This window comes from Notolepis coatsorum, assembly GCF_963971535.1.
Source record: "Notolepis coatsorum genome assembly, chromosome: 5".
Lineage (NCBI taxonomy): Eukaryota > Metazoa > Chordata > Actinopteri > Aulopiformes > Paralepididae > Notolepis > Notolepis coatsorum.
In genome coordinates, this window is record NC_140169.1 from 186,754,014 (window position 1) to 186,769,560 (window position 15,547).

At 43.5% G+C, this 15,547-nt stretch overlaps 1 protein-coding gene across 1 annotated transcript in view; it reads right to left on the reverse strand.

Moving 5' to 3' along the window:
• Nucleotides 1-7,352: 7,352 nt before the first annotated feature.
• The window catches only part of nck2a (NCK adaptor protein 2a), a 108,985-nt gene continuing 100,790 nt past the window's right edge, over nucleotides 7,353-15,547 (reverse strand). Inside the window, exons 3-4 of the mRNA XM_084315088.1 lie at nucleotides 11,361-12,157; nucleotides 7,353-10,698 (exon numbers count right to left, since the gene is read on the reverse strand). Coding sequence (XP_084171214.1) covers nucleotides 10,504-10,698; nucleotides 11,361-12,157 — 992 coding nt within the window. The 3' untranslated portion in view covers nucleotides 7,353-10,503. The remainder of the gene's footprint in view (nucleotides 10,699-11,360; nucleotides 12,158-15,547) is intronic.

The following is a 15,547-nucleotide window of genomic DNA, read 5'->3' on the forward strand; positions in this document are numbered from 1 at the left end:
AGCGCCTTGCCCACTACACCACCTAGCCGCCCGCCACCTATAACCTCTTAACGTTCGTCGCAGCACATTTGCCCTCATCTGTCGCCGTCACACTGTGTTATTGTTATCAACCAACACATCGATTGAAAGCTCAAATGGACACCGTTCCATTGACCTCTCAGCTGGAACTCTTTTGTACGCTTCTGTTTGCAAATTAATTCAGACGCAAGTAAAAATTAAAATAAAAAAAGTGTCTGTGTTCAAACCTCTGTAACTCTATTACAATAGCACTCAGAGAAAATTCAGAATGTTTCCTTTCAAAAGAGGCCAGACTTGTGCATCTGCTACAAATGGTTCCAGAATAGTGACCAATTGACGTTTTATGCAGAATTTGCAGGACTGTTAAGAACACATTAGAACAATTCATACTGTTATGTGGTATCAATACATTTTGACATCTGGACATGTCTGATATATTTGATATATAATATATATACAGTATATATCTTTTTGATGATTGGATGCTTTTTTCTGAAAATGGCTCAGAAAACCCAATTTATTGTCAGTGTGCTTATATCTAGGCAAGCCATACATCATCTGAATGGCCTATGTCTCTCGTTTCTGGTTGTAAAGTTTTACGAGGCTGTGATTATCCATAGAGGTCACAATAGGTAATTTTATACAGTGAGGTTATAAAATGGAAGTTTCAAGTTCAAGTTTCAAGTTTCTTTTTATTGCTCATAGTATGTTAACACAAGGTCAACCGTACAAATAAATGTGTTGGACGAGTCTGATGGCCTGGTGGTAAAAACTGCCCTTGAGTCTGATGGTACATGCAGCTCTGCTCCTGTATCATCTGCCAGACGGTAACAGGGACAACAGTCTGGATGCTGGGTGGCAGTGGTTCTTGATGATGCTATGTGCCTTTCGCAGACACTGCTGATGAAAGATATCCTGGATGGTTGGGAGTCTATTGAGAGCAATGTGCTGTGCCACCTCCATTACTCTCTGTAGTGATTTTCGACAGTGGGCAGAACAGCTCCCATACCAGGCAATGATTCAGCCCATCAGCAAGCTCTCAATGGTGCATTATATTGCACGGATGCTGACGTTCATGGCAAACCTCCTCGGTCTCCGCAGCCTCCCTGCCCACATGTGGTCTTGGGCGGTGTGTGTTGTTATCCGCATCGAACTGAGCATAGAAGGTGTTGAGCTCATCTGCAGGAGCGATGTGGAAGGCTGAACAATGCCTTGCTAGCATGGGACCAGCATACATTGGCCATGGTTGTAAAGGGGAGACTTCTGTGTATCCCTTGAGCCCATTTTCATTGAGATATCTTGAGGTGAGAGGTCAAGGGACCCCATTGAAAATGGCAGTGCCCATTTCACCCATAGATATATATATATAAAGACTAGATGACTCATCCGCGCTGCTGGCCAACGGAGACCGACGTTGCCACATGGTGGCCATCTTGCTACAGGTAGCACGCCCACTCATAACATGAATGTCTTTAGTGCATAGCTTGCTAAATTTTCATCCGTGATCATAATGCCATAGCAAGACGTAATTTACTGGTATCTACAGATTATGTCTGTCTGTGAGAGATCTTTGAGAATTGGCTAAGGCCACAATATTGGTCTAGAAATAATATCAGAACAAGCGTATATATACAGACCCCCCCACTAAACACCCAACATATGTTTCAAAGTGGCCCACATGTCAATCTATCCCTGTCATTATGATATATTTACCAAAGAGCCTGGAAGAAGGCTTGTCAAAACTCAAGAGGCACTTCAACAACAACAAAAACAGATATATAATGTTATCTCATCTGATACTGATGTTGTAAGCATCAATGAGTTTACATTTGACAGCCATTTAGTGTTTATGTTGAGCTAAACCTCAATGAAATTATGTTGATTAAAGAATAGTCAAAACATGTCTGTGAGGGATACTATTGAGAAAGTATAGTTCCCAAGCCGTGGAGTGGTTTCATACCAGTACTTAGTACATTAATGTACCATGGCTAGGATTGCCCTTGCACATGATCTGAAATTGTTTTGGTCTTTATCCAAAGACATCGGATTGTCTTATGATGTCAACATGTGCTATATGGTATATTATATATATATATATATATTTTTTTTACCTACTTTTTCTCCTCCTTTTTTTCTGTGATTTTTCTCCCATCCCAATTTTCCTCTCGTGCCAATTCTCCCTCCCCTGTCCTGATCGTTGCTCGCATGTGCCCCCCACTGGCCGGTCGTAGGGAGGATAGAAGCCCATCACATGTCCCCTCCGAATCACATGTGGAGGCAGCCAGTCACTTCTTTTCACCTGCCAGCACGGACTCTCATTGGCGAGGTGTAACGCGTGGGAGGCTCACACTGCCCCCGCCATTTCCTGTCTTTGCTGTGCAGGCGCCCTGACCGACCTGTAGAAGTCGCTGTTTACAACGACCAGACTACCACTCATCGACTCCCCTCCCGCTGACTCTGCCAATTGAGTCAGTATGACGGCCAGCCCAAGTAAATAAGTAAGTAAGTAAGTAAAGTTTATTTATATAGCACCTTTCACAGACCGGATTCGATACCGGTGTCTCTTGCGTTGGTGACGAGCGCAATGTCCGCTGCGCCACCCAGCCGCCCGGTATACCGTATTATATATTTTAGATTAGTCATGTCTTGCTCATTTAGAGTGGTAGTTCTCAAACTGGGGCCAGAGGGACTCCCAGGGGCCAGTAAAGAGGTTCCAAGGGGTCCCTTGCAAAATTAAGAATAATGTCACTATAGCTTCATCCATAAGGAACACAATGACAGAATGCATGATTATTATGGTCATAGGTTTCACTCTCTCCTTGAATAACTGTATATTCTATAGACATATAATTATGTAATAAAACATAATAAAAAGCAAAGATCTCATCAAATGGGGGTCCATGGTCTCAGTTTAGGGGTCCTTCAGGTGTGAAGACAATGTGAGTTTAGAGGAAGATAGAACCCAGGGTTTGCATAATGCATTTTTGTTTGGTGGTTTGCTTAGAACATTCTGTCTATAAAGGTGGGGTAGGCAATTTCAGAGAAATAAGCAGGAGTAAGCTTACCCGTCCAACTGAAATAGAGCACGCTCTGTCTCATATTTCAAGCCTGGCACAGTGCGCTAGGTGGTTTTGCAGACTGTAGGCAATTTCCTACAAGGAACACCATGGTGGTGGTGACGATGTAACCCTGGGCAGTGGGCATGCTTGGCTGGCCAAAATGAATCAAAGTGGTTGTATGATTCAGGCACCTTGAGCTTTTGGGTTGCAGGGCCTGGGACAGCCAGAGATTCCTTTCTCAGAGCATTTGATTTATTGGTTGGCTAGCTGTCTGGATGTAAAGATAATTTCACCAGATATTACCAAATGGTTCTAATTTTTTTTTAAATAAAATAAACCTACCCCACCTAACCTTTGTGACCTCAAAGAGGAAATATCTTATTTATTTTTCATTGTTAATGTCATCCTGTACAGTAGCCTACTTAGACTATAAAGGATCAATCAACAGTTGTGTGTAGACCAATAGTCTATTAATTTAGGTTTTTATCCTATTATTAGATGACTAGTAATGCATAGGCCTATTGTTTTGTTTGTATATTTTTTCACACACAAAACAATAAAAGAGCAAAAATAACCGCAAAAAGTGTAGTAGGCTACCCTGGTACCCCCAGTTTAAAAGTCCTAGAACATCCACTGATGCCATGGGATGGGAACATCACTGATACCGTCCCAACTGTCCCGTGACGCGGAATTTTGGGAAAATGCACTCCTTGTACATTTAACCAAATTGTCCATTTCACGTTTGGGTTGGGCTAAAAAAAATCTATTCAGGGATCAAATTATTTTAATTCCTGTTCATGTAGTCTTTAGAGTAATGTAATATATATATTTTTTATTTAATAACCAAATAGAAGGGTTATTTTGTGTCCCAGTAAAGGCTCTCAAAAAAGGCAAAACTTTGTTGCAGGTGAGCTCAGGGTTGGCTTGTGATGTTGTTCAAATGTTTACAAATGAAAGGGAAGAAAATTAATGCACTTTGCTCCTTGGTAATCAGCTTTTATTTTAATTCTCTTATTTGTTTTGACCAATTATCTTGTGTGTTCATTCTAAGCTATAATGTGACATTTCCAAGAAATTGAAAATTAGGGAGCCTATGTCATGGAATGTGTGACTTGCATAAGTGCACTGCAGCATTTAAATGGTGGAGAACAAGATTCATGAGATAATAAAAGTAAATTCTTTACTGCCCTTAGAAGAACAATACTCCCATCTTCTGGATGTGTGAGGGTAGTGTACTGAACTCATAGACCACATACAGTATGTGTCAGAGGAGCTGTCAATCTGTTTCTTTATCGATTGCGTCTGTGGCATTTGTACAATCTTCTGTCTGGATCCCTCTGTCTCTGTGACAAAAGTAAATTAAATAGCATTGTATGACAAACACTAAACTGACACGTATCGAGCACCATTTCCCAATGGAAATCTCCATCGGCAAAACAATTTCAAATTTGATCCATTGTGTGTGAAATCTCAATAGGCTGTATTGGTGGTACATTTTGCAGATGTTAGTTGAAGATGTATAGTATATTTTGCGTTTTGGTTCGTGTTTGAACTGTGAATAGCTCATCCCACTGATAAAGTCTTGACTGGGAGATATTAGTCATGTCCTCCTCGGATCACCCAGAGGATGTTAGTGAGAGAAATAATCCATCCGAAGCCCGAGAGATCAGATAAACATTGAATTATGTTGGGTTAAACCGTATACGTCCGACAAGTATGAGTGGGACAACAGTGTTTTTCTAAATGTGGTCTTGGAACAATGGGTCCCCACAATTATTCTCTGGAAGTATCATATAAAGCAAATCCTTTTGTTGAATGTTGAATACAACTGTAGGCTCATAGTTTAACAGTAGAAATCAGGATATGTCCTATCAATGAGCTACACAATAATCTGCCACGTCAGTTTTGTTTTGAGTCATAAAAACATTTAGCTACTCTGAAAGTGTGAGTCTCCTGAAAAAAACTCCCATAGGCTATCAGACGATGCACAATCATGAACAAACCAATAAACAGGATTTTTCACTTTAGTACAACTTGGCAAAAATCTGCAGCAATCTTACTAGTCATATATAGGTAAGCTAGTAACCACTATACTGTCCCCGTCATCCGCTATCAACGCCACCATTCCTCACGGGTCAGGCTCATCATTCACTTCCATTCATTTTGAGCACCAAGTCTATAAATATCATACTTCTGAAATATAAACTAACAATACTGCAATATTATTGTGTAATAAATGTTTGAGTCAAACGGTACTTTCCCCCCCCACATGTTTAGAATCTTTCCTCCAGCAAGGTAGCAGGTAACCATGGTAACCATTCCCCCAACATTCTATGTAAGGCAAAGATACACCGCACACACTCAAACCTACAACAAATTGACCCGATCTGCTTTTCCTCTTTACATTTACATTTACATTTAGTCATTTAGCTGACGCTTTTATCCAAAGCGACTTACAAGTTCTGTGCGACAAGACAGCAAGAAGGGTATAACTATCAGCTGAGTAACAATGTTCATCAAAGTGTTGCGTGTTACAGTGTAGGTTAGTTTATTAGGACAAGTGCATGACATTAAGGTTAGTCGGGGTTAGATTTTTTATTTTTTTTTTATCATTTCAGATAATGGTTGAAGAAGTGAGTCTTTAGTCGACGGCGAAAGATTGGACGGGATTCGGCTGTCCTAACTGGGATGGGTAGTTCATTCCACCATTGTGGGGCAAGGACTGAGAATAGGCGGCTTCTCTTTGATGACCCTCCGGGAGCTTGGATAGGAGTAGATCTGAGGCGGCCAGAAGATGCAGAGCGTAGGGGTCTTGAGGGTGTGTAGTTAGAGACCATTGACCGGAGGTAGGCGGGAGCGGTTCCCTTTGCCGCACGGTATGCTAGGTCGAGGGCCTTGAAGCGGATACGTGCAGCAATGGGGAGCCAGTGCAGGTCCCTAAGAAGTGGGGTGACATGGGCGGACTTCGGTAGGTTTGAGATCAGGCGGGCCGCTGCATTTTGAATGAGTTGAAGAGGCTTGGTGGCAGTGGCCGGGAGGCCAGCTAGCAGTGCGTTGCAGTAGTCGAGGCGGGAGATGACTGTTGATTGGACGAGGAGTTGGGTGGCTTCTTTTGTCAGGAAGGGGCGTATCCTTCTGACGTTGCTCAGGAGGAATCTGCAGGTTCTGGTTGTCGCTGCGATGTGAGCAGAGAAGTTCAACTGGTCGTCGAGGACAACACTAAGGTTCTTGGCGGTCGGCGACGCGGTCACAGCTGCATTCTCGACTGTGATGGAGAGGTCGGTCAGGGGGGAGGATTTGGCCGGCAGGTGGAGCAATTCTGTTTTGCTTAGGTTCAGTTTGAGGTGGTTGGTCGTCATCCAGGCGGAGATGTCGGACAGACAGGCCGAGATCCGCTCAGAGACGTGGATATCTGAGGGAGGGAAGGAGAGGAAGAGTTGAGTATCATCGGCATAACAATGATATGAGAAGCCATGAGACGTGATAATGTTACCCAGTGATTTAGTGTAGAGGGAGAAGAGAAGGGGTCCTAGGACCGAGCCCTGGGGGACACCTGTCTGGAGGGGGCGGGTGGCCGACAGAGTCCCTCTCCATGACACTTGGTAGGAGCGGTCATTGAGGTATGATGTCAGCCATGTCAGCGCAGATCCAGCCACTCCCATTCCTGCGAGGGCCGCGAGGAGGATCTGATGGTTGACTGTGTCGAAGGCTGCAGATAGATCTAGGAGAATCAGGACAGAGGAGAGGCCTTTCGCTTTTGCTAAGTGAAGTGCCTCTGTGACCGCAATGAGCGCCGTTTCTGTGGAGTGGCCAGTCCGGAAGCCAGACTGATTGGGGTCTAGGAGGTCATTCTGTAAGAGATAAGCAGTAAGTTGGTTGGATACAGCACGTTCAAGTGTTTTAGAAAGGAAGGAGAGAAGAGAGACAGGGCGATAGTTGGCTATGACGGTGGGGTTCTTTCAAAGGTTATAAATCTGTAGCCAAAAAAACACATACATTTGATTCAGAATTGTCTGCTTTATTGAAGTCTTCACAGCAGTAGTTTGTTTATACTTTAGAAGTGTGATATTTAGGCCAGGTGTCCAAAATGAATAGAAGTGAATGAGGAGCCTGACACCTGGGAGGAATGGTGGCGTCGACAGCGGATGACAGGGAAAGCAGTGGTCATTAGTTTACTTGCAGATTACTTTAGTTATGAGGTAAGACTGCGGAGGTTCTACTAAAGTGAAATATCCCTTTAACATTAGACTTAAAGATCACAATGTAGAGAACATGTGTAGTATTCTGCAAAATCTTTTATTGAACAAAAGTATTTCAATTCTCACCACGTTGCCAGCGGTACAGTACCATAATTGGATCGGAACGATTTATATATGCACCTCATCTTCTTTTGAATATATACATACAGTGGAAACAAGAATTAAATAACAATGCTCAATATCATTCGATATATCCTCTTATAAAAAAAAAAACGTGAGAACCCCAGGATTGACGTAAACAAATGTACATGGCCAAAAGGAAATAAAAACAAAAATATAAACTAAAGGTTTGGTAAGACTTTAGAATAAATCAGTAGTCCATCATTTGTTTTCACAACATGTAAAGATAATTTGTAAATCATAATGGCTCTTTTGACTTGCTTGAAAGATCACCGGTGTTGCTACAGTCAAAACTGGACGGGTTTAATTAACTCACTGCTTATTAACATTTCATCAAGTCATTAGTTGATAGTTCAATAATCATTTACTAGTGATTTACTAATGTCTCACGACGTATAGCTTAGGTTTGCACTCTTTTAGTTGACTAATCGTATACAATCCTCACAAATATGTATTAGTCTTTGAAAAGGGTACTTGCTTGGTCAAAAGAGGTCATTATGCATGATTGCATTCATTCGCAAGAGAACAATGTGAGAGACGCAACCGACCTATCTCAAGCCCCGCCCTCTTTTCGCAAGCAACAGCTGGGATGGGAGGATCAATAAAAGAGGGCGGGGCTTGATATCGGTCAATTTGTGACACGAGTGTACCACAGTATTCAAAGGGTTGAGAGTCACCCACTTCTATAGCTATGACACTCTACTCGTTTTGACTAGTCAACAAAATCCTTAATAACTATTAGTCAACTTGATCAATGCACCACGGAGTTGGACTTATATCAAACTCTGCCCTCTTTTCTTGATTCTCCAAGGAGAATTCTACACAGGCGCGGAAGGCAGACCTAGGATAGTTATTCAAAAGTGTTACTGAAGTGTTCTTATTACTGGTGAATTAGTGCCCTCACTCAGTTACATACACATATTGGGAGAAGAACACAACAGAACAACAATACAGAGCATGGTTGTAGAGCTGAGAATGGAGTCACGGCAGTAGAATGAGCGTGGTGTAGTAGAACTAGAGCCAATAGAACAGCAGTGCAGTTAAGAGAGGGGTGGCACGTTTGCTGGACACGGGAGCTCTCTCCTCCTTTACGTCCAAGGCTTCAGGACTCCCGCCATCGTTTTCCAGATAAAACACACGAGAGATGTAGAGAAAAACAGATGGCAGTAAAGACCTGATTTGACTCTGCATTGACTTGAGTGGGTGGAACCAGGATGAAAAACGATTAAGAGAGAGGAGAGAGAAGAAAGAAGAGAGTAGGGCTGTCCCCGACTAAGGATTTGGATAGTCGACTTTGATTGGCCGAAATTAGCCGATAGTCGACTATTTTTAATTATAATAATAATTAAGTATAATTTTTTTTACTTTTTTTTTATCATTCCATTTGGGCTGTGGGGGGTGCTTAATGTCTGAAGGAGTCGACTGAAGGCTTCTTGTCCTCTGCAAAAGCATGCAATTGGTCCACTGATGGATACATCTTGACTGAATGTCATGTTAGTGTGGTCATGTCAGTGATGTCAGTTTTTATGAATGAACGTTGTATGGTCCGTTTTGTGTTTGTATTATGTTAGGACTACGGGTGGAAATTAGCCTTGTGCTATTCCGGCCTATATTTACGTCCTTATCATGCTGTGATGTTATGCATACACATGTAAATGATGTTCATTAATTTGCATTGTCCTTAATAAACAAATCTTAATCTTATATTTGTCTAGTCTAGTGTGTTCATTAGATGGGTGAAATCATCTTTCAGTGCCTCTGTGCCTGTTTTCTTAGGCAGTTAGCCTCTGGTATGCGTGCCATTAGCGTTATCCACGCGTCTAGGCCTCTTTTCTTTTGGAAAGAATGATAAAACATTTTTTAATTAAAGTTTTTTTTTTATATAAAAAATAAATATTATAAAATTATTTTATTTCTTTTTTGCATACGACTAAGAGGCTGGCAGTCGACTACGGCTCCTTTCGATCGATTAGTCGACTATTCGACTAATAGGGGTCAGCCCTAGAAGAGAGAGAGGGGCCGGCGCATCTTCTCATCACCCGCCTCTTTATAGACTCCTCCTAAAGCGACCAGGGGTGTGTCTATCCTTCCGCGCCAGTGTGTAGAAGTCATCTTTCATTTGTTTACAAAAGGTTTGTACACTACATCTCCTCCTCACCAAGACTGGCAGTGCGCTTTTAGCTCTTTTTCATGTGTGCTGAAAAAACCCCATGAACAGGCAGAGCAGACAGACAGACAGGCAAATCTGGCACAGGGTGAGACAATGGGACAGAGAGACGGGTGAAATCATGATGATGTAGCGGGACAGGGGGGAAAACAAGCCAAAGAGTGATTATGGTCACTTAGTGAAGTCATTGTATGAATCATCAATGACCGGAACATCCAGATGCATTTAAATTAGCTTTAAAATATTCATAAAATAGGCCAACTCCAACATACAAACAGAAATAAAATTTAATTAAATAAAACAAAACAAAGGCCAGCAAATGGACTTAGACAACACCAGATAGCAAGGTTCCCCCAGAGAGGTTAAGAATCTCTTTCTGCTGCATTCAACACCTGTCCTCCTATAGCTACTGTGTGTCTGGTGTGTTAAGAGCAACGGTTTAGCCTGTTCTAGGTGGTGAAATTAAAAAGGAAGCATAAGACATCACTAAGGTAGCTTAACCACCTCCTCCGAACAAGGCTTCAAACATCGTATTTGCTGAAGCCAATGTGGTCTTTGCCAAAGTTAAGTCTCACAGTCTATGAAACACGCCTGAATAATGTACCGACTTTAATGGGCATTTAGATGACATATACAATGCTTGCTGTCTTCAGGGGGGGGGGGGGGAGAGCGCATTTCTACAGTTGGGGAGAAGTGCACCCTGTCACCACTGGAGGGCAGTAGATGGACCCTAAAAGAGACTGAGGGAAGGCGTAGTCCCCTACTATGCCCACAGCGAGAGGGTCCAGAGCTAAGGCTTGTATTAAGATGTCGGGGAAGGGAATTGGTATCTGTGTGTGTGTCATAAAAGTGTGTTCCAGTGTGTGTGTGTGTGTGTGTGTCACAGCATCGCTTTGACCAAGTACAACTTGTCTCCGTGTTCACCGGTGAAGATGGGGGCCTTCTTGTAGTGCTCCACTAGCTCATCCATGGAGCTGAACCTGCGCTGGCCAATACCGTACACTCCCTCAGACAGCTGCACTTTAAAGTGCTTATTCTTACCCACCGCCTTCAGAGAGACTGAAAAATCACTGGGCTGGAAGAGAGAGAGAGAGAGAGAGAGTTATCATGAGAGAAAATAATGCCTTCACTCAAACAAAGTGTTGTACAACTTTATACCAGCAGGTGGCAGTATATTACCAACATTTACAGTTATAACTAGATAATTGTTCAACTTAATAATTGTTCAACTTTTCATATACCTACTGCCTTTTAACCACTCTAGCTTACAGCTATCATCTGTAATCCTCCAGACAATTTCCCACATTCCCTTACAACTCCATCTTGTCTTTCTCTCCTGTCCTGCGGTTTGCTTTCAAAGCCCTTACACCACCTCCAGGTCTCTCATGTCGTCTGACCGGCGTCCCACGCTCAAGACTCGAACTCAGAGGCGACCGTGCTTTCACAGTTACAGCCCTTGGCTTAGACTAAGAAATAGCCTTCCCTCTTCCATCAGACTCGTGCCATCCGTCGATTCTTCCAAGTCTCGGTTTAGAACATACTTCTATTCACTAGCGTTTGAATATTCTTCATGGGTGTTGTGCTGCTTGTATACAGTGTATATGTCTCTTCTATGCACTGATCTTTGTATGCCTACTTTACCGTATTTCAATGTGTTTATATTATTTATAAGGCCTTGTACAGCACATTAAACGTGCTTCATAAATAAAGTTGACTTGCCCCGCCCCGCCCACTCACCGATGACTCGCTGTCTCGTACGAGGAAGTCTCCCTGCTCCCCCCTCTCGTTGAGCATAGCCTCGGCCTGGTGCCTGGTGATGTTGCCGTAGTACCAGTCTCTCCCGGCGAACTTCCCAGAGCGCGCCGGCCCCACAGTGCGGTTCTGCGGCGAGCTGGGGGCGGAGGCGGAGCAGGTGGGCGGGCCGGGCCCGTCGTTCAGCACCACCACGTAGTTCTTAGGCACCAGGCCCACCAGGCCGCGGGTGTTCTTACACCTCCACCACTCGGGGTCGTTCTCCGGCTTCTCCACCACCTCCATCACCTCCCCCTTCTCAAAGTTCAGCTCCTCCTCGGTGACGGAGCTGAAGGGGTAGAGAGTCTGAACCAGGAGGAGCGGCCCAGAGCGGCCGTTGGACTGTGCCGTGCCCGGCGAGCTGCCCCCGGGGGAGTTTCCGTCGCCCCCGTGGTCGTCTCCTCCTCCGCCTCCTCCCTGCTCCTCCTGGACATAGTTGGAGGGGAACCAGCCCATCCGGCCCGTCTGGCTGCCTCGCCACCAGCCGTCGCTGCACTTCTCCATCACCACCACCCTGGAGCCCTTGACCAGGGACAGCTCATCCTCCCGCTCCGCCGCATAGGCAAACTTCACCACGGCGGGGCAGTTGATGTCGTAGATTCTCTCCGCGCCTCCTCCTCCACCACCTCCTCCTCCTCCTCCTCCTCCTCCTCCTCCACTGCCGTTGGAAGGGTACTCTGTGTCTGAGCTTGGTGTCGGGGAAGCATCGCGGGCGCTTGCCTTCCGTTTGGTTTTCCCCAAGCCTGAGAAATTTAAAGAAACCAGAAGAGAGACACCGGGTCATCAGTTGATAGTTAATAATACACTTTATTTAACACCTTTCATACAAGAATTGCAGCTCAATTCCTGTACACCCCTCTGTATTACTGCTGAATGATGTTTTTGAGTGTGCAGTAACTATACAGCTAAAGAGATTGGTTTTATCTGGTATCACAGCGGCTAAAAAGCCGATAGCATCACGATGGTTTCAACCGGAAAAAATGTGCCGGAAGGTCTGGATTCTTACATATCTCGATGTGATTTATCTAGAAATATCTACAGCAAGAATTTTGGGTCTCAATGAATCCAAAATGACAATGTGGTTAGAAGTGGTGGAGAGAATAAAAGCTAGCATATAATGGTAGTGGCGAGTGATAATGGATGGATTATCCAATGGGGGGTCCGGGGGGGGTGTGTGCGAGCTAGAGCATATGTGTGTAGGGTATTAGATAGCAGGTATTAGGGGTATATCTTGTATAAGACATTTAACTAAATGGTGATTTCATTGGATGTGCACTGTTAATTACTGCTTGTATATCTAATCTTGTGTTGTCATGTTTGTTTATGTGTTTGTTTAAAAAAAAAATTGCAGCTCAAAGTGCCTCACAGCTGTAAAAAAAGACATAAGCATAAAACAAGCACAACATTGGCAGATCAAGAGCAATGCATAAAGTGCAGACATAGAATTAGGCATAAAATAGACAGTAGAATCAAGAATCAAGAGGTTTATTTGTCACATACACACCAGGCCCGGGCATACAGTGAAATGCGGGTGGTCATGCCCGCATCGATTGTGCAATAATACAATAATAAAATAGGCATAGAAAAAAAGAAGAAGATGTAAGACATAAGATGTGCATGATAAAATAGACATGCTAAATACCTGAGAGCGCACTGGTTCCTATGTACACTACTATAGCAAAAGAGACAAAGTCAAGATAAGGCATAACACATTAAATCACATCGTTTTTCACATTAGGATCTAACATCTTAATAGGCCTCTTTGTTTACGGGTTGATTGTCACTGATACACATAACATCATGAAATTGGCAGATACACAAAAAATAGACATATCAACTCAGTATTTTAGATGTAGCAATGCATAAACTCCAGACATAAAATGAGCATAAAATAGATAGCAGCTAAATAGACAAAGTCAAGGTAAGGCAGAGAACATAAAATCACATAAGATAAGATATTCCTTTATTGATGTCCTTGGGGAAATTCAGGGAAGTTCTTCATACTAGGATCTAACATCTTAATGCCTGGGCCTCTTTGTTTACGGTTTGATTATCACTGATACACATCCTTTTACCTTTAGCTTTTGTGATTTATGATCACAGGGACTCGAACCCACAATGGTCTAGTAATTCTTCCCAGAAAATGACTCTTTTAGTTAATAAGGCACTCCTAATCTATATCTTTCGATTACGTTCAAAAGACAGATCTATATAATCTGAAACACTTTAGCGCTTTGATCCGTCGTTGGTGGTCAGCGGCTGTGATGGGGGAGGTTGAATGCAGAGCGCAGAAGCAGGTGGATTCCACAGGGAGAAACGCCAGAGGATGGGGAGGTCAGAGGTTAGGGAGGTCAGAGGTTAGGGAGGTGAGGGAACTAATTGAGGCTGAAAGCCGAAACTCGGGTCCCACCAGAGGCATAGACACTTATGACGTCTAGAAGATAGAGGACCCCTCGAGTGAGAAAAGATACAGATGAGGCTTACTGAAAATAGCATGGGCCTAGAACTACACAAAGACACACACACACAGAGTTCCATTATGTCCATAATTTCTAGCCCAGAGTAAAAGCAGTGCTGCTCATTATAAGCCAGGCATTCCATCTACACACACAATCTCCATGCCACACTCGCATCTTCGCTAATCAAAAAGGCTGAAAATAGACACAGCAGCAGACAGGGTGAGGAAAGTGGGGCAGGCTGCCTGGGTGGATAATGACAGGCATCCACAGGATCAAAGGTTGCTGCTTCTTCTACCTGTCTCCGACTGTCTCCGACACTCCCAACACAACAAAGGCATCTCTTTTTCGACGAGCACAGAAAGCTCAGAGCCCATATGGGAGTCCTGGGGCCGAACACATCACAGAGTTATTCTGCTCTCACCTGTCAGATGGAAGCTCGTGCGAAGCTGGCTGAGGTGGAACCTGAAGTCTGTTGATTGGACAGAACGGCTGAGGTGGAAACTGAAGTCTGTTGATTGGACAGAACAACTGAGGTAGAACCTGAAGTCTGTTGATTGGAGAGAATGGCTGAGGTGGAACCTGAAGTCTGTTGATTGGACAGAACGGCTGAGGTAGAACCTTAAGTCTGTTGATTGGACAGAACGGCTGAGGTGGAACCTGAAGTCTGTTGATTGGACAGAACGGCTGAGGTGGAACCTGAAGTCTGTTGATTGGACAGAACAGCTGAGGTGGAACCTGAAGTCTGTTGATTGGACAGAACGGCTGAGGTGGTACCTGAAATCTGTTGATTGGACAGAACGGCTGAGGTGGAACCTGAAGTCTGTTGATTGGACAGAACGGCCCGAGGTGGAACCTGAAGTCTGTTGATTGGACAGAACGGCCCGAGGTGGAACCTGAAGTCTGTTGAAATAGTCAATTGCGGTTACCGCAGCGGTTTCAATGGCTTCACTAATTTGTGCGGTAAGGAAAAAATCAATACCGCGGCAGCCCTAGTCATTCCTACATTAAATTGAAGCTTAAGATGTTGCTTGAAATGTGTATCCCTCTCATTTTCCAACGTATTGTAACAAAGTTAATCACCTATCAAAGAAAAACTTTATTTAACAGATTGCAGAATGGGTACAATACAGTATGGCTCAATACACACAATTGTTAAGGGGATGCAGACCAGAGAAAGACGTTTGTCTTGTTTACATCAGGGTCCCCCATTTTCAATTCATAGTTGTAACATGTGACAACCAACCCCAAATAAAATGTGACAACCGAACCAACCCCAACTGGAATGTCTTGATAGCATCAAGGCTAACAGCCATCTAACAACTAGTTAGCTAGCTAACAACAATCTAAACTATAGCTATCCCTTCACACTTTTTAAGGGTAATAATTGTTTCATTATAAACCAATTGTGTAAAAGCCTAGAAGAGAAATACTGATGAGCGGAATATTTACAAATGGACATGAAAAACACAAAAAGTCCTCTCACCTCAAATTCAGCTGTTTCACTCCAAATATGACAATGTAGGTGAACTCTGACCCCAATTCTGGACATTTAAATACCAAAGTATGGGAGACAGGATCCTCTGGTGGTGAAATATAATGAATGTGACAACCTACCCGTGTGACAACGTCCCCCGTTCTCCCCTAGTTGTAGCACTAATAGCAGTGTTATCTCAA